This window comes from Crocuta crocuta, unplaced genomic scaffold (genome assembly GCF_008692635.1).
Source record: "Crocuta crocuta isolate KB4526 unplaced genomic scaffold, BGI_CrCroc_1.0 scaffold14, whole genome shotgun sequence".
Classification (NCBI taxonomy): Eukaryota; Metazoa; Chordata; class Mammalia; order Carnivora; family Hyaenidae; genus Crocuta; species Crocuta crocuta.
This window is the reverse complement of record NW_027530209.1, coordinates 4,144,450-4,166,752: the sequence shown is the minus strand read 5'-3', so window position 1 is coordinate 4,166,752 and position 22,303 is coordinate 4,144,450. Positions and strand designations below refer to the sequence as shown.

General features: G+C 37.7%; 1 protein-coding gene across 8 annotated transcripts in view; it reads left to right on the top strand.

Annotated features, from left to right (window-relative positions):
• PPP1R9A (protein phosphatase 1 regulatory subunit 9A) overlaps positions 1-22,303 on the top strand; it is a 321,919-nt gene that overhangs the window by 150,021 nt on the left and 149,595 nt on the right. For all 8 annotated transcript variants that reach the window (XM_077765379.1, XM_077765381.1, XM_077765377.1 and 5 more), the window contains exons 3-4: positions 13,904-14,036; positions 21,710-21,830. In XM_077765379.1, coding sequence (XP_077621505.1) covers positions 13,904-14,036; positions 21,710-21,830 — 254 coding nt within the window. The remainder of the gene's footprint in view (positions 1-13,903; positions 14,037-21,709; positions 21,831-22,303) is intronic.

Below are 22,303 nucleotides of genomic sequence, written 5' to 3'. Positions count from 1 at the left end.
CAACCAGAAAATTCAATATTATTATTATTATATTATTATATATTATTATTAGATATTATTAGATATTATAGATATTATTATATCTCTCAAATGAAACATTTTCATAACCAAAGCCAATTACCCTTGACTACCCTGTTCCTACCAATAAATTTTTTATATTAGCATTTTGGAATGCATTAAAAAAGTGTGAGTTCTTCCAAATGACTTCTTTTGTCAGTCACACTAAACTGACCGAAAAGGGAGCATTATAAAACTTCTTTCCAGGAGCTAACCGGCCTTTAGAAAAGGAAGGTAGTGGTCTTTTCATGTATTATCTACAATAAGATAGACAATTAATTTTAACAATAAATAGTCATTCTTCCATAATACTTGATCCTTGACGTAAGTAATCATGAAGATCATTTCATTACATCATCTCTTCTAGAATGTAGCCTTGCAAACGGTAATGCTAATAACTGGGTATTGCAACAGGCTTATTCAGCTAATGGATCACCACTAAAGACCACCCAACTGTGCATATGTGAAGTCTTGTTTATTTTGTAGTTGTCTTATTTTAAAGCTTTTTATGATTGGGATCCCTTTGCCTTTTGAAGGTCACTTCCCTTTCGCTCCAAAGCAGTTCTGATTTAAGATATCATCCACCTCATCAAAGACACTGTACTATTAACAGTAAATGATATTGATTCTGATAAAAGTTTCACAGTGTATGCATACCTCAAAACATCATCTTAAATAGATGCAGTATTTATTTTGTTAATTATATCTCAGTGAAGCTGGAAAAAAAACCAAAAAACCAAAAACCAAGCCAGTTGGTTATAGAAAGCTGACTAAGACTATACCACCTCTAAGGAGTTAATAGAAAATGTGGTCACGGATAAATACAGTATATAATAGAATGTGACACATTCTATAGGAGAGACTCAGAAAGGATGAAAGAAAGCTTTGCAAGCATAGAACAAGATAGTAACTTAACAATTTTTGCATGATAAGAATGAGTAAAAGGAAGTAGTACAGGTAAAGTCTGGGCATGTAGGCTGGAGTCAGGTCTTAGGGAATTTTGATGTCCTTCTAAAATATTTGAACTTTATTCTTGAGGGAGTGGAGGACTTTGGGAGGCCAAAGAAATGTAAAATCACTCATAAATTCGCCCTCTCTTTCTATTCCCCCCCCCCAAACCTTTCTCCCAGTTCTGTTCCCGACCCATGGTGATATTATTAGAATCATACTTGAGGAATGGTATCTCAAGTTGTAGGAGAGCAGAATGCAATAAATACATTACAGCGTAGTTCACTCTTCAGGGTCCAAGCAGTCATGGAATAGGAAGGAATGAGAACAAGAATCCTTTAAAAAGTAGAATCAACAGGAGATTTTGACTACTTTTAGGTGGGTGTGGGGGTAGAGGAGAGGAAGAGGAAGATATGTTAATGACCAGTGCCTTTTTAAGCCCATCTGATCTAAAGGATCCACCTGTCATCAACTGGAAGAGAGCTTGCAGGAGGTAGAGAATAGAGGACACTACAATTTTGCTTTGGGGCACTTTGCGTGTGAGGTGCTGTGAAGGCATCAGATTGGTCCAGGAGTGTGGACTCTCGATATGGAATCAGGACCCGGGCAGCAGCAATTCCTCTTTTTGACAAAATACTGCTTAATTTTTCTAGCNGTTTTTGTGCCAATACCATACTGTCTTGATGATGACAGCTTTGTAGTAGAGTAGTCTCTTTTTTTTTTTTTATAGACAGTTCTGAGGTTGTTGAGACCATTGATTTAAGAACCATAGTGGTTAGTGCAGTATACACAAAGCGATCATTTCTCTACAAGATATATGAGGTCAGAGTTAGTGGGATTCAAGGCTTAGTGACCTCCAGATTGGACCGTTAATCCTATGGTAATGGAAGCAATGGTGGCTTTCACCTCAGACACACCAAGATGATAGCACTGTTCCCCACATTTGACAAAGATTGCTAATTGTCTAGTTTCCTGTCACTCCTGTCCTTTACATTTTGTCTATAAGGAAAGCATGAGCTATATACCATTTGTAGACTTAGTGCATGTTGACATTTTCAACATCGATCTAGAATCGGTCAATTACATTTGACTTCAGTTCTTGGAGAAGCCTAAATGCAATGAACAGTTTGTTTATAAGAAAGCAAGGTCTTTCCTGCTTTGTGAAGTAACAGGATTCATTTCAGCATTGGATCGCAGCCACCCAGAATGCAATAAAGTTCCTTTTGCATCTAGTCTTAGGTTTACAAGCTCAGCCTTGTACCGTATCATCAGTGTCCCTGTGTATGTATGTATTCCCTAACAATTGGTTGTTTGTGCTTCAGTTTTGTTTTGTTTTTGCACTTTTTCCACCAAATGCTCTCTGGCCCCAGATTGCAGAATGTAAATATTAAGGACATTTTACTCATGACCTTTATAAAAGTTAAAAATTTCAGTTGGCCGTGTAGGCCTCAAAGGGTGCTGGAACAGTTTGTGCTAGCGAAAACCGTTTTTTAGTTCTATCAGCATTTGAACCTGTTTGAGATTTTAGAAATTTGTACTGCCTTTGTTTTTTTTGTCATTTGACCCCCAGTAGATGGTGATATCTCCCAAGCGTGGATTCTCTCTTCCAGAAACCAGCATACTCTTTAAATGCAGGATTTGAGATAAGCGTTTACCTTGCATGCTCTGTGTAGCAAAGGTAGGTCTTTTATTGCTGTTGGCACTTATGTGCCTCTGGTGTCTTGGCCGAGCTTGGAAGAGGAACTTCAGCTCTTGTTCCTTGTTCCTTCTGAGACTGACGAAGCCTCTGTTGTTTCTGCTTCACCGCCCCTCTGCAAAGGCAGTGTGCCTATCTTCTTGCCTTTCTGCTGTTGTAAGATCCGGCAGCCGTGCCGGTCATGGCACTTTCGGGGAAAGTCTCAGTACCTCCAGGGCCTCAGCTCCCCCTGAGTCCCCCAGAAGGAGTGAAGAGAGAGCTTCTAGCTCATCTCTCTCCTTCCAGCTCTGGCTACCATTAATCCTCTTCATAAACTCCCATGCCCTTTCAGGGATGGAGCGTGTGGATGTTATTCACACAGCTGACCGTGGGTTACGAAGCTCTCCCTCCATACTCTTGTCCCATCTCTTACCAGGCATTTGCCACTCCGGCTTGGCCATATCCAGTTACGTCTTGTCCTACAATTCTGTTCTCTCTTACACCTGCCTTGTACCTGGTACTCTTTCTGCCATAATGCCTCGTGCGCACCTTTTCTCACCCATTTGTTATTTGCTGATGCCAACGGCAGCTGGCTGAAGTGTATGCTTTCGGGCTTTCTGTGAAATGCTTTATGCTTGCCTCTCTTCCTCTCTCTCCCAGGCAGGTGTAGACGTCTGTGCCCTGTGCTCCCATAGGAGCGGCTTCATCTCTTTGTTACACTCAGGCTGCTTACAGCCATGGGTCTGAGACGAATTAGATATTTCTAGTACTGACCACACTGACCACAGAGGTGGTGCTTCGTAAGAATTTGAAGACACAGTGGCTCAAAGGAAAAGAAGGGTGCAGGGTAATTGTTTCTGCGTCCGTTGTCGTTATTCACGAACTCGGTAGTTTGAGAAGTTTGTATTACCTGATTTGACTTTTAGAACAGAATGTGAATTATATAGGAATTCTGTATCTCGATTCTACTTTTTTTTTTTCGATTCCACTTTTTAAAAATTATGTTTTGGGATTCCTGGGTGGCTCAGTCGGTTAAGTGTCTGGCTTCGGCTCAGATCGTGACCTCACAGTCTGTGGGTTCAAGCCCCGTGTCAGGCTCTGTGCCGACACCTCAGAGCCTGGAGCCTGCTTCAGATTCTGTGTCTCCCTCTCTCTCTGCCCCTCCCCTGCTTGCCCTCTGTCTCTGTCCCTCAAAATAAAATAAAAAGACATAAAAAAATAAAAAGTAAATAAAATTATTTTTAAGCATACTTTTTCTTTGCTCTCTGAATCATTACCATTTTATATCAAGACATGGTACACACACATGTGTGTAGGTGTGTTTATTTGAAACTAAAAGTTTTAAACGATAATGCATCCTCTACTTGTAATGAACACTGACGTTTTCTCTTCTTTCTGTTTAGCTTTTCTCAATGCTGTTTATGACCCATTAGACTGATTTCACATTTCCTATGGGTCACAGCGCTTTGGAAGCCATACTTTGTCCTGTGATGAAGACTTGAAGTGTTTGGTGTATCAGTCAGGGATCAATGAGAGAAATTCAACCAGTAGGAGATGTATATTAAAAGATTTATTGCAAGGAATTGACTTATGTGAATAGAAGCCTTGATATGCAAGTCTGAAATCTGTAGGGCTGGCCATCAAGATGGGATGGAGGGTGGGACTCTGTCCCAGGCTGAAGCCACTATCTGTAGGCAGAATTGCTTTCTTAGAATGTCTTCATTTCTACTCTTCAAGCCTTTCAACTGATTGAATCAGGCCCATCAAAATTAATCTCCCTAATGTCAACTGATTTGGGACTTGAAGCACATCTACAGAATACCTTTCTGTGATATCTAGAATAGTGAGTAGTATTTGATTAAATAAATGGGGGATGTAGCCTAGTCAGGTTGACACATCAAAGACCATCACATTTGGTGCGAGGAGTCTGGTTGTCAATCCCTTTTATCTAAGGAGTACAAATCAATTTTCGTACACCACCACTAGGATGCTTAACATCACATTCCTTTCCTTTGCTACACTAAAGTGAAGTGTTTTGGAGATTTCTCCCCTCCTTGTTTGACTGGTAAATCAGCTTTCTCAGTGTTTATGAAATTTCTTCCATCACCTAGGTAGACACAGGTTCTGAGAGTTCTATAGAAACCTGTGTGTTAGGAGTCAGACTTTTAGTTTAAATTGGAGATATTTAAAATTTTTTGTAATGTTCATTTATTTTTGAAAGAGAGAAGGCAACAGAGCACAAGTGGGGGAGGGGCAGAGAGAGAGGGAGACACAGAATCTGAAGGAGGCTCCAGGCTCCGAGCTATCAGCACAGAGTCTGACATGGGGCTTGAACTCACAAAACAGATCACGACCTGAGCTGAAGTTAGATGCTTAACCGACTGAGCCACCCAGGCACCCCTTAAATTGGAGATATTTAACCCATATGGTTTCTTCTAATGATCTCCTGGAAGATCATTAGAAGTTCCTTAAAAAGCCCTTTTACTCTGTCTCCAGGCAAAATCTTGGGCCTGGGTTGCTCTTCCCAAGGTTCCCAAATCCTTCGGGCTTAGTGCTTAGTTCTCATGATACCCCATAGCCCTTTTTTCAGAGGCGGCTTGACATGGAGGTGGTCAATTTCTATACTTGGGGAACTTCTTTACCTAGGAAAGCCTCACTTCCCTACTCAGCCTCAAGAGAAGCCCTCACACCCCTTTTGGTGTAACCAACTTCTTCCTTTTCTCCCCTTTAACCTCACCACCCACACATCCTCTAGTACTCCCCTCCATCAGCTGTCCTATTTAGACCGTTCAGAATAATCTCCTTCCATGGGCCTTGAGAAACAGAGCTGGCCCTGGTAGGGGAAGAAGAAGCGAATACCAACTGCTAAGACAAATGCTAGAACAGATCCGGACCCCCTGACTCGTCTTGTTGCTTCCATACAGGGGTGTTAACTTCTGTGAATGAAAAGTCAGCTATTTATCTTGGGAGATGACCCCATCTCCCCCAAAAAGAGATGCCAATTGGTGCTAATTAGTTCAGTTTTTCTGTGATGAAGACACCTGTCCAGTGGGAACTAGACCAAGGCTACCAATTTATGTCATGCTGGCCACCAGTTGTCAGGTTGTAAAACATATGTCTCCAGTTTAAACTAAGTCTGGCTGAGCTGAAAGAGAACATTGCTAATTTCTCATGGATATGTTTAATTGTTTATAATAATTTGGAAAATTCTGTGAGAAACATGAACATCAGTGGAATCACTGAGTTTCCTGTTAAGCTGTCGACTGGAAAAACACATTAATTTGGGCTTCATTGTCTTAGAGTTTGTCCAGATTTAGAATGAGCTAAATTTATATTTATTTATGACAGAGTTTCTTTCTGATTACTTTAATGGCATAAACTGTTTTTGCAAGGAAATATTATAACTTTTCAAGTACTTAATTTGCAGATAAGTGATACTAATTATAATTCAGCTTTCTTTTCTCTAAATGGAGAAATATGGGACTTTCTAGTCTTTTTATTGCATTGATAATCTGAATATATGTAGCCTTAATAAAACTCTACCTGTTTTGAAATATTTTATTAAAGGTCTTCATATATATAGCTTTATCCTTCCAAAGAGTCAACCATAGCTATTCTAAATTCAAAGAGTTGACATCCTCCATATTTGGTTTTTGATTATCTCTAAGTATGAAGTTTTTGGTGCCACTGATGATGTAGAAATATGTATTCGATTTTATCTTGGGTTTTATACACATTCAATGAATATGTCTAGGGATATGAAAATTTACAACACTATAAGAGATATAAAAAAATGATCAATATATGATTATCTTTATCAGATGTCCAAAGACTAGCTTCAGAGCCAGAGTTTTCTGTTTTAAGGTCTTTGTGATGGTTAATTTTATGTGTCAACTTGGCTGCGTCACAGTGCCCCAATATTTGGGTCAAACATTATATTAGATGTCTCTGTGAGGGTGTTTTTTGAATGAGATTAATGTTTCAGTTATTGTGTGTGTTGAGTAAAGCAAATTGCCCTCTGTGATGTGAATGGGCTTCATCCAACCAATTGAAGGCCTGAATAGTAAGAGACTGAGTTCCTCTGAAGAAGAGGTACTTTTGCCAGTGAGCTGCCTTCAGACTTGAACTACGGCATCAACTTTACCCTGGGTCTGCAACCTGCTGGCTTACCCTGAAGATTTTGGACTTGTGAGCCTCTATAATTGGGTGAGCCAATTCCTTATAATAAATCTAGTTTAATACAAATACAAATAGTATATATGTAATATACTATTTATCATACACACACACTTAAACACTAATAGGTAATCACACATCCTGTCAGTTCTGTTGTCTGGAGAACCGGGACAAATCTAAGGTTTTTTGTGTCGCCTTTTGAACTAGCCTGCTCTGTATTTCTCATTGTGTAGAGTATGCTTGTTTTTTCACTTCTTGTTCTTTAGTTCTCCATGAAAACACTAGGCTTACATTTAGTGAAATACACCTTTTGTTCTTATAGACTTTGTCTTCGTTAATTATCTTTACGTATACCACGTATATTGTTCTCTGAGCTTCAGATTTCCCATTTAAAAATATGAAAAGTATCTTTCCTGCCTTAATTATCGGATCAGTTCATACAAGGATTAAAGATAGTTTGTGTTAAGTTTTATACTGTCTGTAGTTTACCTGAAATTACTTTAGCATATGCATCACAATATTTACAGGTATAACTTTAAGAACCTTTAGTTAGCATTCCAGGTATATTGATCACAAATCCTCACTCTAGGATAAGTTAGTATTTGAAAGATCATAAATAAAAGTCACAGTCCAGAATCGGGTACTTTAAATCTACACAAGAAGGCTTTTAATGTTGTTTATTAATGTTAAGAATGTTACAAGTAATTAGTGAAATAAATGATGTTGAAAATATATGGATTGGCCTTAGAAATATTTTGTGTTAATGGACTTTGAATTGGATAAGTCAAGCTAGCTAGCAGCTTTTGGAGTAACACCTCCTTCCAGTACTCATATGACTCTGTTTTCTGATATGTAGGATTCTGTTGAGTGGTCCTAATAGAAGGTTAGATATAGCCTACTGTAGAGTATTGTCACAACTGCTTTAGTACACCTTCAGGCAGGTTACTTGTCAGAGAAACTTAAGAACAGAAACCTGGGACTTTCCTGAGTTTACAAGGTAGAGCTCTTGGTCTGTTTTTTCACCTTCGTGGTCATTAACGTATTTGTGTGCAGCAGAAAGCCGTCATCTGTCTAAAATCTTTGGAGCCTACCCATGTTTACCCACAATACCTGATAATTGGGAACTCCAGTTTGGCTTACATCAGTTTGCAACAAAAACCTAACATACTCGCTGGCACGTACTAGGCAGTCAAGAGACAAGAATTCTCACTGCCATAAATCAGTGAACTGCCTTCTGGGGGAAGAACAGGGAAGCTGAGGTTATATATATTGAGGTTATATATATTTTGGGATATATTATATATCCCAAAAGCCATCAGGATCCTCCTTTCTGTAGATGGTTTGTCACCAAATTTGTCTTCAAAACTTTAAGACATGGATTATCTGCTCCATACTTTCTTTTAACTTCTATTTAGAGTCACTTTAACAGAGGTGCTGAAACAGTCACGTTAACAGAGGCGAAGGTGGGTTCGAGGAAGCTGGTGATCAGTGGGGCCTGGATGTGGAAGCCTGTGAATGCTTGGCTGATTCTCGGGAGCGCTGCGCCAAGCCCTCATCTGAAACGCCGTGTGCTAGAACCCTGGAACCTTTTCCATCTTTGATGTGTCAGGAAGATGCAGCGGAACCCAGACAGCAGGTGGAACCGAGACCTTGTGGAAACATTGCGGGAGATTCCTTTCAGTCAATATTTACATAATATTCTGAATTTATTTTGACCTGCATTGATTAAAGAAAATGTGTTGTAAGGAAGTAAAGGAAGTATTTTTTTTCTTATTGTTCAAAAAGTGTTGCTGTTGTTTTGAAAAAGTGCTGTAGCTCAAACCACCAGAAATGTGAAAAAGAATGAGCTTAGTTAAAATCTTACAATAAGCTAATTTTAACTTTGTTTTTTATAGCCTTGGGTTACTGGGTCAGAAATGTCATTGCTAACTCTATTTGTGAACTTGTTACTCCTAAAAGCCTGTGTCTCCTGCAAAGCAAGGTATTGGGTCTTGTTTTGTTTCCTTTGATGAAGGAACAGAGTATCACTTGTTGGCTCTGAAACAAGACGCCAGACTTAAACATCCTTTTGTTTGCTTTTCTCAGTGAAATAACACAGAAACAATATGAAGGAGACTGAACTAAATATATATAGTGATGAGTATATATATCTATAGTGGTGGTGTTGAACATTAGGACCCAGAGAAGCTGTTACCCTTTAGAGTTCTTGGCATTCAAGTAATATCATAATTGGGTTCTTATTATTATGTGATTATCCATATTTTTTGCAAAGCAGTTATGGTAATATAAATAGTAATGATAGAACCATTGTAAGAATATTGAAAGAATCAAGATCATATTGATGAAAAGGGAAGTACTTACCTAAGTCAGCATCCCTTTTATCTCTGAGGTTTTTCCTAGTCAAGGCAAACAAAGCCAGGGCAAGTGGTGAGCCCTTGTGTAGGGGGAGTGCGTTGTTCTGGACATAGGTAGGGGTTTGGGCAGACCAGTCTATATAATAATATCAAAATAGTTATATAGATTTTGGTTTCAGGGACATTAAGCATCATTGTGGATGAAATATTCAAAACTTGGTTATAAACAAGAGTAGGAGATGAGTGTGGATATCTGGGGAAGTAGTATTATCTCTTGCATTGCCCTGGGCAAGCTCTCCCTCCTCCACACTGGACCAAGCATGATTACACAGATTATCTCATTTCATTTCCACAATAACCTTATGGGGTAGGTATACTTATAATAACAGCCATTTTGTAAATAAGGAAACTGAGACAAGAGCTACATAGCTAGAGAATTTAGGAAGTCTTCAAATTAGATTACAAGTGGGCTCATACCCATTGGGACTATATATATGTAGATAAAGATACGAGTACGGGTATAAGTAGACATGTACAGTGTGCTTTTTTGTTGTAATAACATGTATTTCAGAGCCTTGCATGTCAACAGAGATCTTTTTAATCTTTGCATAATATTACATATTCATATGTATCATAATTCAGTAAGACATTTTCTTTATCAGTGGACATTTAGGTAGTTTCCAACTCGGGGCTATTACAGATAATGCTGTATTGAACTCGCTGCATGCACATCTTTGTACACATTTGCAAGTATCTCTCTAAATACATAGATGTATCATTATTAGGTCAGACGCATTTACATTTAAAATCTTGATAGCTGTTCTCAAATTATGTTTCTTCCTCCCCTGTTTTTCCAAGAGTATTCTTTTACCTATAGTCTCACAATATAGTTTTTTTAACCATTCATTTTCCTATAGTCTCACAATATAGTTTTTTTTTAACCATTCATTTGGGCGAATTCCCGGTATTTCTTTGTTGTAGTTGACATTGGCTTAATTTTTAGTGAAGCTGAATGACTTTACATTATTTATTGAGCATTAATGTTTCTCATTGAGTTCTAATTAAATTTTTCCCTACTTATACATACAGTTGTTTGAGGTGGTAAAGCTCTTTATATATTATACATGTTCATATTTCATCTTGATATTTGGCATTTTTTCTCCTAATATTTGACTTTTCTTATAATTTCATTATGGTATATTTGTAGTCTAGAAATTTTTAGCATTGAATTTTAATCAAATAGTTTATTCATTTCTTTTAAGATTTCTAGTATCTGTGCCTCTGTAGCAACATCCTAAAAGGATCCAGCCAATTAAACATTGTCCATATTTTCTTTAGCCCTCTTATAGATTATAATGTTTTTGTTCTTAACAATTTTTTATTTTACTTATTGATATGAAATAGGATTTTTATCAGATAGATATTTCTTTCTTTTCCTACTCTTTATTGAATAGATCATCCTAACTAATTTGAATAGAGAAGTAGAGGAATAGAACAGAATAGAATACAAAAATAGATCTACCTTGGGGCCAAACCTGCATTGCCTTAATAAATGAAGTTTTATTGTATGCTTGAGATCTCATAGGGTCTGTTTCTATCCTATTCTTTTTTTCAAGCATTTTGTTAGTTTTCCATGAAAAATGTGAGAGGGATTTTAATTTTGACTGCCCTGTCTTCATAAATTAAATTGAGACAAACTAACATTTACAGTAATTTAGGAGTGTAGATGCCTTTATAATATTAAGAATTTTATCCAGGATATAGTATGCCATTAGACATATTTAAGGCTTTTTCTACTTTTCAGTTAAATTTTATAGAGAAGGATATCCTTTTTTTAAAATTTTTTTTAATGTTTTATTTATTTCTAGGAGAGAGAGAGAGAGACAGCGTGAGCAGGGGAGGGTCAGAGAGAGAGGGAGTCACAGACTGAAACAGGCTTCAGGCTCTGAGCTGGCAGTCAGCACAGAGCCCGACGCGGGGCCCGAACCCACGAACCGCGAGATCATGACCTAAGCGAAAGTCGGACGCTTAACTGACTAAGCCACCCAGGCGCCCCTAGAGAAGGATATCCTTGCACATTTATAACTAGTAGTTCCTGGGTATTTTATAGTTTCTGATCTTTTCTGTTTTATTTTCTAAATTATTCAGGTGTTTTGGGGTGTGTATTTTTTATTACGTTACTTTACTGAATTCTTTTCAGTCCTAATCATGTTTATGTTAAATCTTTTGGATTCTTCAAGTAATTGATAGCGTAATCTGCACATAATGAATTCTGGTGTTTCTTTTTCAATTTATAGATTTTTCCTAGATACCCATGTAATTTGCCACACTACGAGCAAGTTGAAGATGAAAAGTATCTCACGTTATTTTTTTTCCTACAGAATGAAATGGTGATATAGTCATCTGATTGCTAGATGCCTCCAAAATTATTTAAAATATCATTTTCCAATATGGAGTCATATAGTTGTTTGTATTATTTATTCCAGGATACCCCCAAATGATCTTTATAAACCAGCCTGACTGAGGAAAAGCATTTGATAGCAGAGTGTTCTGGGATCCTAAGAAAAGTCAGGAAGGTGTTAACTTATTTGAAACAGTTCTCCCATACTTATATTTTACACACACACATTTATTTATTAACTTAATTACTATGTGGTAGCAAGATTGGGACATGTTTCCAAATGGGTATCATTTAAATCCAGGTTCTGCAATCATATATATATTCTTGGACCTTTAGCAGATTTTGACAAGTAGCAAACATTAATGGACTAATTTCTAGTCATATTTGCCAGTAATTTCCAGAACATGTAAGTTCCAGATCCAGCTAACTTTTTGTGTGCTGCTAAAGTTTGCTTCCCTGTGCATGTTCCCTTGTACTCTGCTAAGCTCTCTGCATTTCTAAAAATTTAGATATAGATAGGGATTATTTTGTCTAGGATCTTATATTTGAAGTAAACCTTCTACATCTTCTACCACTCAAATATATGAATCCTTGTTTATTCTTTAAGACTCAACTCAAAGATTTTCCCCTTCATGGAATTCTTCCCTTTCTCAGGCGAATGAGAAAGATGACTTTGCATCATCTTCTGTTCCATCATTTATCACATTATATTGTAGCTGTTTACTTTGGCTTCTGTGGCCCCGCTGAGCTGTGAGTTACTTGAGACTGTGCCTTCTCCAGGGTCCAGCACAGTGTTTGGCATAGAGCTGACACTCAGTAAAGTTTTGATGGATGCATAAATGTGAATAAGTGATTACCAAAACTTATAAGAGAAGTGAAAGATCAAAAGGGCTGTCTAAGAGAATGTTATCAATCTGACAACTTAAGAAAAATATTAGAGGGTTCTGTGGAAGCAGCATAGGAAGCATATTTTATGAAAAGATTAATAAAAAAGGTATAAACCCTATAGTTTGGAAATATGCATTTTGGTGCAGTGATGTTTATTATGGTGGAGAAATGTGGTAGAGACCAAATGAGTGGCATAAGGCCATGAAAACATGTTGAAAGTCAGGAAGAAAAACAGTCTTACAAAAATATTACAAATGACATGATTTTGATAAATTTATACCATAGGAACCACACTACATGTGCTTCCATATATACACGTATTTCTGGTTTATAGGTTACATGTACAGCATACAAGGCTTGCCAGTTCCCCAATAATATGAACATAAAACACACCTGGACCAGCAGGGCCAGCTTTTCTAGGTGACAGACTTGGTTTCATTCATCTCTGACCTTCTGTTCTGCTTTCTTTTTTTTTTTTTTTATTATGGTCTCTTATGTCTATTTATTAAAAAAATAACTTTCCCTAGATTTTAAGATTTGGGGGACATTACAGAGGTTTTTTTCAGGCATAGTTTAGATACTTAATAATTATTAAAATTAATTGAAAATGTTAGTTTTTGTAATACATATTAATTGGACTTGATGAATATACATTTCTTTCTTTTAGATATTCGTCAGTGAATTAAGTGAGGGATATATACCTATTTCCAGTTAGTTTTCAAATAGAACAAATAAGGACAATCAAGTTTCTTATGGCTACATCTGAAGACCACATTTAGTAATCTTTCAAATGATTTAGGTCAGAGCTGGCAATATCCTAGTTCTCTGTACCTCTTGAGCAATATTTTTTATAGTCATCTCATTGACAGGCTCAATGAGAATCTAATTTGGATCTACATGCAAGTAAAATAAGAGATGAAAATGAGAGCTTAACACAGCTCAGCACAGTACAGAATAGAAGTCGGTTTCAGTGATTCTGTGATTGAAATATAATTATAGCAGTGACATACCACAACATCGGGGCACGTATAGGTCATAGCATGACATGGGTTCAGTGTGGGTACTTGCTTGGGTCTCGTCAGGGTCCTTCACCGTAGTTCCTTCAGGAACCAGCGTCGCCTTGCAGCGAATCAGTATACTCTGATTCTGTAAAAGGGAATGCATTTTGCTATTCAGATAATACATCCTGTGGCTACCATTGTCTCCCCAATTGTTAAAGGTGGTAGAATAACATACATTTTAAAATGTAAGTTATCTTTATTCTGATTCAGTTTTCCTTTTCCTAACATCTCACTATACAAAATTTTTAACTTACCTGGTTTTCAGTACTTAGCAGCGTTTTTTAAAAAAAATTAAGAACACTGTCTTTTCTGGATTATCATCTTCTTGTGACCTCTTCTACAGGTTTTCAGCACATACTCCAACGAAGACTATGACAGGAGAAACGATGAAGTGGATCCCGTGGCTGCTTCTGCTGAGTATGAACTTGAAAAGCGTGTAGAAAAGCTGGACCTTTTCCCAGTGGAACTAGAGAAAGGTAGATGAGCTCCACATGTTTGTAATAGCATTATATTGCTATTTTAGTAATACAGAAATGACTTTTTTTCCCTGCTAGATGTAGCCCCTTTCTCCCCAAGGGTTGGATAAAGTTTTAAGTCTTCTGGAAGATTTAATTTATTTATTAAATTTCGAAAGTAGTTGATATGAGCTCTGTATAGATGGTAGACTGAAAGACTCTTCCGTCCCTCCCACTCCCAGCAGAAAGCCATCTGCTTTAGTGGGCTGGAATGGTGACTAGGTGTCCGGAGGTGGGGGGTGGGGCCGCAGGTTTGATCGGTACCATTGCAAAGGTGAGAGTCCAGAGGGAGCGGGGAGATGCGAGAGCTTGGGACAGGTGGTGGTTTTGTTTTTGTTTTTGAGTTCTTGATGGAGGGAGAGTGGTCATGGTCGGACTCTGCATTTGGTAGATGGGAGAGTGCTGGGCCTTTAGATTATAGATTTTGGAATGAAGGCAGTGGAATCTTATTTCTGAGGGGAGAGGGCTAACAGAGAGCAGGGGGAACGGGAGCCGAGGGGCTTCCTCTCGATTTCTCCTCTTGGAATCCCAGCCTGCCTGCGGTGAGAAGTGAGGACCCATGGGCCCAGAGACTTCCATGTCTGTCCCTGTCTAAGGATGGTGCCCAGGAGTGGAGGGGGACCCACTGAACAGGGAGATATCACATCTTAGAGAGCCTTGGAAAAAAAGCAGAGCAGATGCAGCTTGAATAACAAAAAGAAGCAAATGTAAAACCAAATAAGGATATCAAATATGGCTTTAAAAAGACATTCTTAAGCAAATCAACAGCAAAAATGATTTTTTTTTTTTTAGTTTATTTATTTATTTGGAGACAAAGAGCAAGCAGGGGAGGGGGAGAGAGGGAGAGAGAGCATCCCAAGGAAGCTCTGCACTTCAGCGCAGAGCCTGATGTGGGGCTTGAACTCATGAACCGTGAGATCATGACCTGAGTTGAAGTCCGATGCTTAACCGACTGAGCCACTCAGGTGCCCCAAATGATTTTAAAATTAAAAATTTCAGTAGAGGAATTGAAGAGGAAAAGATGGTATTGTTGAGACTCAAACTGGTGGCTTAGAAGGTCAAATGTAAGAAATAAACCAAACTAATTCTTAAAACAATAGAGCAAAGGTCCACGAGAAATCATGAAGGAGTCCCAACATGTAAATTGTAGGTGACAGAAGAGGAAAAGACTGTAGAGGATGAGAGACATATTACACAAAACATGGAAGAAATTTTCCTGAGCTCAAAAAGACCAGAGCCTCCTATTTGGAAGGGCCTAGCCAATTGATGAGCAGTGAGAGGACTTAAAAAATATCCCACACTTAGGTGTGCCTAAATCCTCATCTTCAAATTAAAGTACAAATTTTACAAAATACCACACTACAATCAAAGCAAATGAAGAAGTAAAGGTGCTCGCAGAAGAAAATTGTTAGATTAGCATCAGATGTCTCATTCGTAACCCTGGGAGTGGGAGGCAACATAGAATTTCACGCGTCTGGGAGTCCTCCAACCAAACCAGAGAGCATTTGTCTATCCTGGTGAAAGAAAGAGAGTTGCTGCTATCTAAGGATTTAAGTAACATGTCACCTGTCTCCTTCCCAATTATCAGGGAGGAAGAGAAACAAGGTACAACTTGTTCAAAACAGCAAAGGTCAGGGAAAAAGAGTTGAAAACTGTAACTACTAGGCATCAAATTACTTGGATTAAAAAAATGTAAAGAATACCCGTCACTGCACCAAACATGACTGGCTAATTGTTCCTATTAAGAGACACTCTCATTTGAAGTTAACAAGGATGTAAGAGTGATACTGACATTTTTCATTCATTTACAAATGTAAAAACCATTCCTAGCTTATGGCCCATATGAAAACAGCAAGATTTGGCCGTGGGCCGTCGTATTGTTTACAATATAACAAAAATGAGAATAATACAAATATCCATTAATGATAGAAAAGGGTAAAATGAAGGAGCCTCAGTTCCCCGCAGCAATGTGTATGATTCTTACAAACATGAAATTGGAGTGGGGAAAAAGCAAATCACAGAAGAATCCATTCCAGGTAATTCCGTTTATTTAAATGTCAGAGCCAGGAAGAATTAAATAAGTGGTTTTAAAAAGCAGTATTGAAAAAAGGAAGGAGTGAGGGGCGCCTGGGTGGCTCAGTTGGTAAAGTGTCCAACTCTTGATTTTGGTTCAGGTCATGATCCCTGCCTGGGTTGTGAGATCAAGGCCTGTATCAGATTCCATGCCTGAGTATGGAGCCTGTTTGAGATTCTCTCACTCCCCCATTGCTACTCTTCCCCACCCACTCTCTTCAAAATAAAATAAGTAAAGATATAAAAATTAAAAAGGAGGGAATTATTGACACAATATTTAGGGTCACGGTTACCGAGGGAAGAGTTATGATATGAAGGAGGAGTGCATAGTGGGCTTTTTGGGTGTTGGTAATGTTCTGGGTCTTTGTTAGTAAATGGATGTTTGTTTTATTTTCTTCCTTAAACACAATATTTTGTAGATAAATGTTTTCATAACTCTTATTTGTGTTGTCCATAATAAAAGTTAAATCAGAAAAATTAAGCTGGAAGAGACCAAATAAAGTACAATTATTTTAAGTTTTCGAGGAGCCTCCATACTGTTTCCTGAAGTGACCTCACCAATGTACATTCTCAGCAACAACGCACAAGTGTTCCCTTTACGTTGCATCCTTGCCAACACCTGTTATATCTGGTTTTTTGGATGATAGCCATTCTAATATTCTAAGGTGATTTCTCATTGTGATCTGGATTTGCATTTCCCTGATGGTTAGTGATGAGCACTTTTTGATGTACCTGATGGCCGTTCATATATCTTCTTTGGAAAAGTGTCCATTCACTTCTTCTGCCTCTTTGTTTTTAAATAGTTTTATTTTATTTTTGAGAGAGAGAGAGAGAGAGAGAGAGAGAGAGAGAGAGATGGAGCGGGAGAGGGGCAGAAGAGAGAGAGGGAGACACAGAATCCAAAGCAGGCTCCAGGCTCTGAGCTGTCAGCACAGAGCCCGATGTGGGGTTCAAACTCACAAACTGTGAGATCATGACCTGGGCCAAAGTTGGGTGCTCAATTGACTGAACCACCCTGGTGCCCCTTCTCCCACCTCTTTTTAATTGGGTTTGGTTTTTGTTGCTATTAAGTTTCATGAGTTTTTTATATATTTTGGATATTAACCCCTTATCAAATATTTTCCCCCATTCTGTAGGCTGTCTTTCATTCTGTTAATGGTTTCCTTTGCTGTGCAGAAGCTTTTGAGTTTGATGCAGTCCCATTTACCTATTTTTGCTTTTGGTGTCAAATCCAAAAAGTCATTGCAAAGGCTGATGTTAAGGAAGTTACCTGCTGTCTTTTCTCCTAGGAGTTTTATGGTTTCAAGTCTTAAATGTAAGTCTTTAATCTATTTTTGAATTAATTTTGGCATGTAATATAAGAAAGGGGTCCATTCTTTTATATGTGGCTTCCCATTTATTGGAGTGGCTATTCTTTCCCCATGATATATTCTTGGCTTCTCTGTCATAAATTGACTGACCAAATATGCTTAGGTTTATTTCAGGGATCTCTATTCTGTTCCATGGATCTACGGCAGTACCATACTGTTTTGATTGCTTTTGCTTTGAAATATAGTTTAAAACCACCTTTGTTCTTCTTCCTTGAGTTTTCTTTAGCTGTTTGCAATTTTTTGTGGTGCCATACAAATTTTATAATTGTTCTATTTCTGTGGAAAATATCACTAGAATTTTTATAGAGATTGCATTGAATTTATAGGTTGCTTTGGGTGAATAGACATTTTAACAATATTAATTTCTGTGAATCCTTGACTATGGACAATCTTTCCATTTATCTATGTCTTCGGTTTCTTTCATCAATGTCTCAGAGCTTTCAGTATCTAGATCTTTCACCTCCTTGGTTAAGTTTAAGTATTTTATTCTTTTTGATGCAATTGTAAATGGAATTATCTTCTTAATTGCTCTTTATGATAGTTCATTGTTAGTGTATAAATACCTAAATTTGATGCAAACTGTAGACCATATTACCAACAGAGAATTTTACTTTTAAATTGAGGAAACTCTTAAAAAGTAAATACATTGAGGAAGCACAAACAATATTTCAGTTAAAACCAGAAGTCTGAGTTGGAATGCTTTTTAAATGTAGTAATTAGTAGAAATAATAGAACCAAAAGATGACAAGTAACCTTTTGCTTATATATCATATGATATATTTATTATAATTACATATATATGAAAACTAAATAATGAAAAGCCAAACTGGTTCTAATTTTAACATATTAAAATTGATAAGATTTTAAGTAAGAGGAGGTCAGGTGCCACATACATATAAGAAAATTAATAGTTTTTTCTATATTTACATTAAGAACATAAATATGAAAATGGGAACATTTCATTTACAATAGCACAAAAACAACCAAGTACTTATTAATCACTAAGAAAAACAGTATTTATCTGTTGAAAATCCATCTTTTTGAAAGATATAAGATGTAAGCAAATAGAAGAAGGATATACCATGTTCTTGGATTTTTTGAAAGACAGTATGGAAAAGTCTCTCCTATTCTGCATCTCTGATACCTATAAATTAAATTATAAATTTAATGCAGTTCAAATGGAATGCCATCAGAGTTGGATTGGGAGAGAGGATTGCATAATCTAATACTAAATTTTATATGGAAAAATACAGACCTAAGGGAAGTATGAAAAAGAATGTGGAAAGTTTTAATTTCTTAAATATCTGAATATAATGTAAAGCCTCTATAATCACAACAAATTGTATTCATATAGCAATTGATCAGTGGAACAAAATAGAAAATCCAGAGAAAAATGTTATGCAAGAGAATTTAAAACATGACATGTACGATATACTAATATGCCATTGAGGCCTGCGCAGGTCCCAACCTGTCTGTGGTTTGGGGTTGCTATCTGCCTCATAAAGCAAAGTAGAGGGTTTGTTGTCTGGGAAGACAAAGTTGTCTTCCCTGAAAAAGCCTCCTACATAGTGGGCTTTGGCTTTGGCCTCTTCTTAGAATAGAGAAGCAGGGATTGAGGTCTTAAGAGTTTGGGGTTTTCAGTTGAGGTAGAGAGAAAAGACAGTCCAGAGTTGGGTATAGTTACCTCCAGGACTCATTATTGTAAACCAAGTCTGGGCTTCATGACATGATAGAAGTAGATTCCTTAACAATATAATAGGGACGCCTAGGTGGCTCCATTGGTTAAGCATCTGACTCTTGATTTTGGCTCAAGTCATGATCTCATGGTTGTGAGACTGAGCCCATGTCGGGCTCCGCCTTGAGTATGGAGCCTGCTTGAGATTCTGTCTCTTTCATCCTCTGTCCTTCCTCCACTGTGTTCTCTGTCTCTCTCTGTCAAAAAAAAGAGAAAACCAATGAAGTAATAATAATACAGTTTTTAGAAAAGAGAATAGGGTGTTTTACAAATGGTTCTGGCATAACTGAGCATCTGTGTGAAAGAATATAAAGTTGGGCACCTTCATTTTCATTATATAAAAAATAACTCTGTGGATTAATTAGCTATTAAAAATAAAGTAATAAGGATTTTGACAAAAAACTTATAAGATTGCATATATCATGTAGGCATATGGATGGAAAGACTTAACCAAAAGTGGGACCAATCAATCATCCAAAATTTTAAGCTTTTAAAGGCAATATTGTCAAACAGAGTAAATAGATAAGTAATGAGTTTGAGAGGGGACATCTTCATTATAGATGACATGAAGTTAATATGTATCATATGCTAAGAATCTTTGCAAATTATGAGAAAAGAAAGATAGGAAAACTCAGTAGAAAAATTGGCAGTTTAACAAAAAGGACTTCTAATGACCCACTTTCCTATGACTACAAGCTGAAATCTCATGAGCAATGCTAAGCCAACATGAGCTTCTTCCCCGAGAGAAGAGAAAGAGCTTCTTCCCTGAGAAAAAATAAGCTCTGAGCTCCAGAGTGTGGTGCATGGAAACACAGCCTCACAGTCTCTGGCTGCTTTGCCTGCTTACTTAGTGCCCTGCCTGTCCCTACTCAGAGGAAGACTGGATGGGTGATGGGTTCCTGACAGTCACAAGAATCGGTGGCCTTCAAGATGTGGCCCTGGACTTGATCTATGCTTGACACATCTCCCAGAGAGCTTTACAGAGATGAAATCAGTCATCTGGTCGCTGTGGGTTGATTTTATTCTTCCTTTAATTGCCTTTGAGTTATCATCTTGTCTTTCAGGTAGTCTGCACTGGAATTGGGGACAGCTCAAGCTCTTATTGCTTTTCCTACAATTGGGTTTTCAGCTCTGAAAATCTGAGTAATTTTCCAGTGACAGCAACCAGGGATGCCTAAGGAAGGAAGAAAGATAATTTTACTGAAGCCTGAGTTCAGGCAGGGAAAATGCACTTAAAAACCAAGAAATAATTTTCATGCAGGATATTTGCAGGAAGGAACTACTTAATAGTGTTATGGCACAGAGAATCTACATTTGAAAGGAGATCTTTGAATGTACTGAGTATGGGAAAGTTTCACTTATAGCTCAACACTGGCTTCACATGTGATAATTCACAATGAAAAGAAACTCCTATAAATATAATGAATGTGAACAAGAATTTGGCTAAATGCTCAATATGTATCAGCTTTCATATATGAGAGGAACCTGATGGCATTATTTAATGTGGATGAGTCTACGGTGATCGGCTCTTAAACACAAGAGCAGACGCTCCGGGGAAAAAATCTCACACGTGTGTAAACACTGTGGGAAGGCTTTGGGTCACCATTCAGCCTGTCACCAACACAAACAAATTCACACTCTAGCAAACCCCATGAGTATGATGGATATGGGTAAGAATTCAGCTGTGCAACTCACCTTTGTATACACAGGAGAATTCCTGTGGGGGAGAAAAAACTTTGTGCACATGACCAGTGAAGAAGAGCCTGTAGTATGGATCTAAGTTTCCCTTTCACAAGAAAATTCATTCTGAGGAGAGCCTGTAAGGCTGTAATGAATGTAGGAAAATTTTTAACAAGAGGCAGGCTCTGGATGAACAGAAATATCTATACCAGATACACAGTGAGAATGAAATCAGTATGGGAAATCATGTGTGGGCAAACGTTCTTTTTTTTTTTAATGTTTCTTTTTATATATTTTTGAGAGCAGAGAGAGACAGAGCAAGCTGGGGAGGGTCAGAGAGAGAGGGAGACACAGAATCTGAAGACAGGCTCCAGGCTCTGAGCTAGTTGTCAGCACAGAGCCCGACGCGGGGCTCGAACCCACAAACCATGAGATCATGACCTGAGCCAAAGTCAGACGTTTAACCAACTGAGCTACCCAGGCACCCCACAAATATTCTTAACATAAGGGCTGAAGAAACATCTGTAATCCAATTATTACTTTTTCTTGGGATTACAACGATAGCCACCTGCAGTAATAAAATGAGATTAAACCCACAAGCCTTTTGGAGAGTCTTATTTGACATCTTTCTCTCCCCAGCAGTAGAAACAAATATTCTGCCAAGGCAGGCATGTCCTATAGTCCATAAAGAACAAAATTAAAAGCAACATAGAAGTCTCCCCAGCTAACTTACGTATAAAACTTAGGTGGTTGTATTTTTTCCCCCTTTCTCATAGATGAGGATGGACTTGGTATAAGCATTATTGGAATGGGTGTCGGAGCAGATGCCGGACTTGAAAAGCTGGGAATATTTGTCAAGACAGTAACAGAAGGTGGTGCTGCCCAGAGAGATGGCAGGTAAGCTAACTACTATCGTTAATAACTAAAATCTCCTAAGAAACTTTTTTGTGAATTTCTTTCAATGGCTTCCTTCTTTTTTTTTGGACAGAATTTTGGAGTGTGTCTCAGAAAGGGAGAATGTTGAAGCACTTGAATTACTTTAGGATTTGTAGGCAAAATACCTGCTTTCTTTAATGTATGTTAAATAATAGGTGGTTGGGTCTATTATATACATCTCTCTTCCTTTGCTATGTATTCATTCATCTCTCTATCTAGTGGGAAGTGGGCAGAAACATCGGTGTATATTGTTTAAGACTATGTATTGTAGAGATCAGCATTTAGTTTCATTTCAGAAATATCAAAACAAATGGCAATATTTCTGGCACTTTTGAGAATGACAGAGAAAGAAGGGAAAATAGGAACCCTAATTCTGTGATGATGGTAATTCTGGAGCTAACATTTCTCAAAATGTATTCTGTCTAAAAACAGGT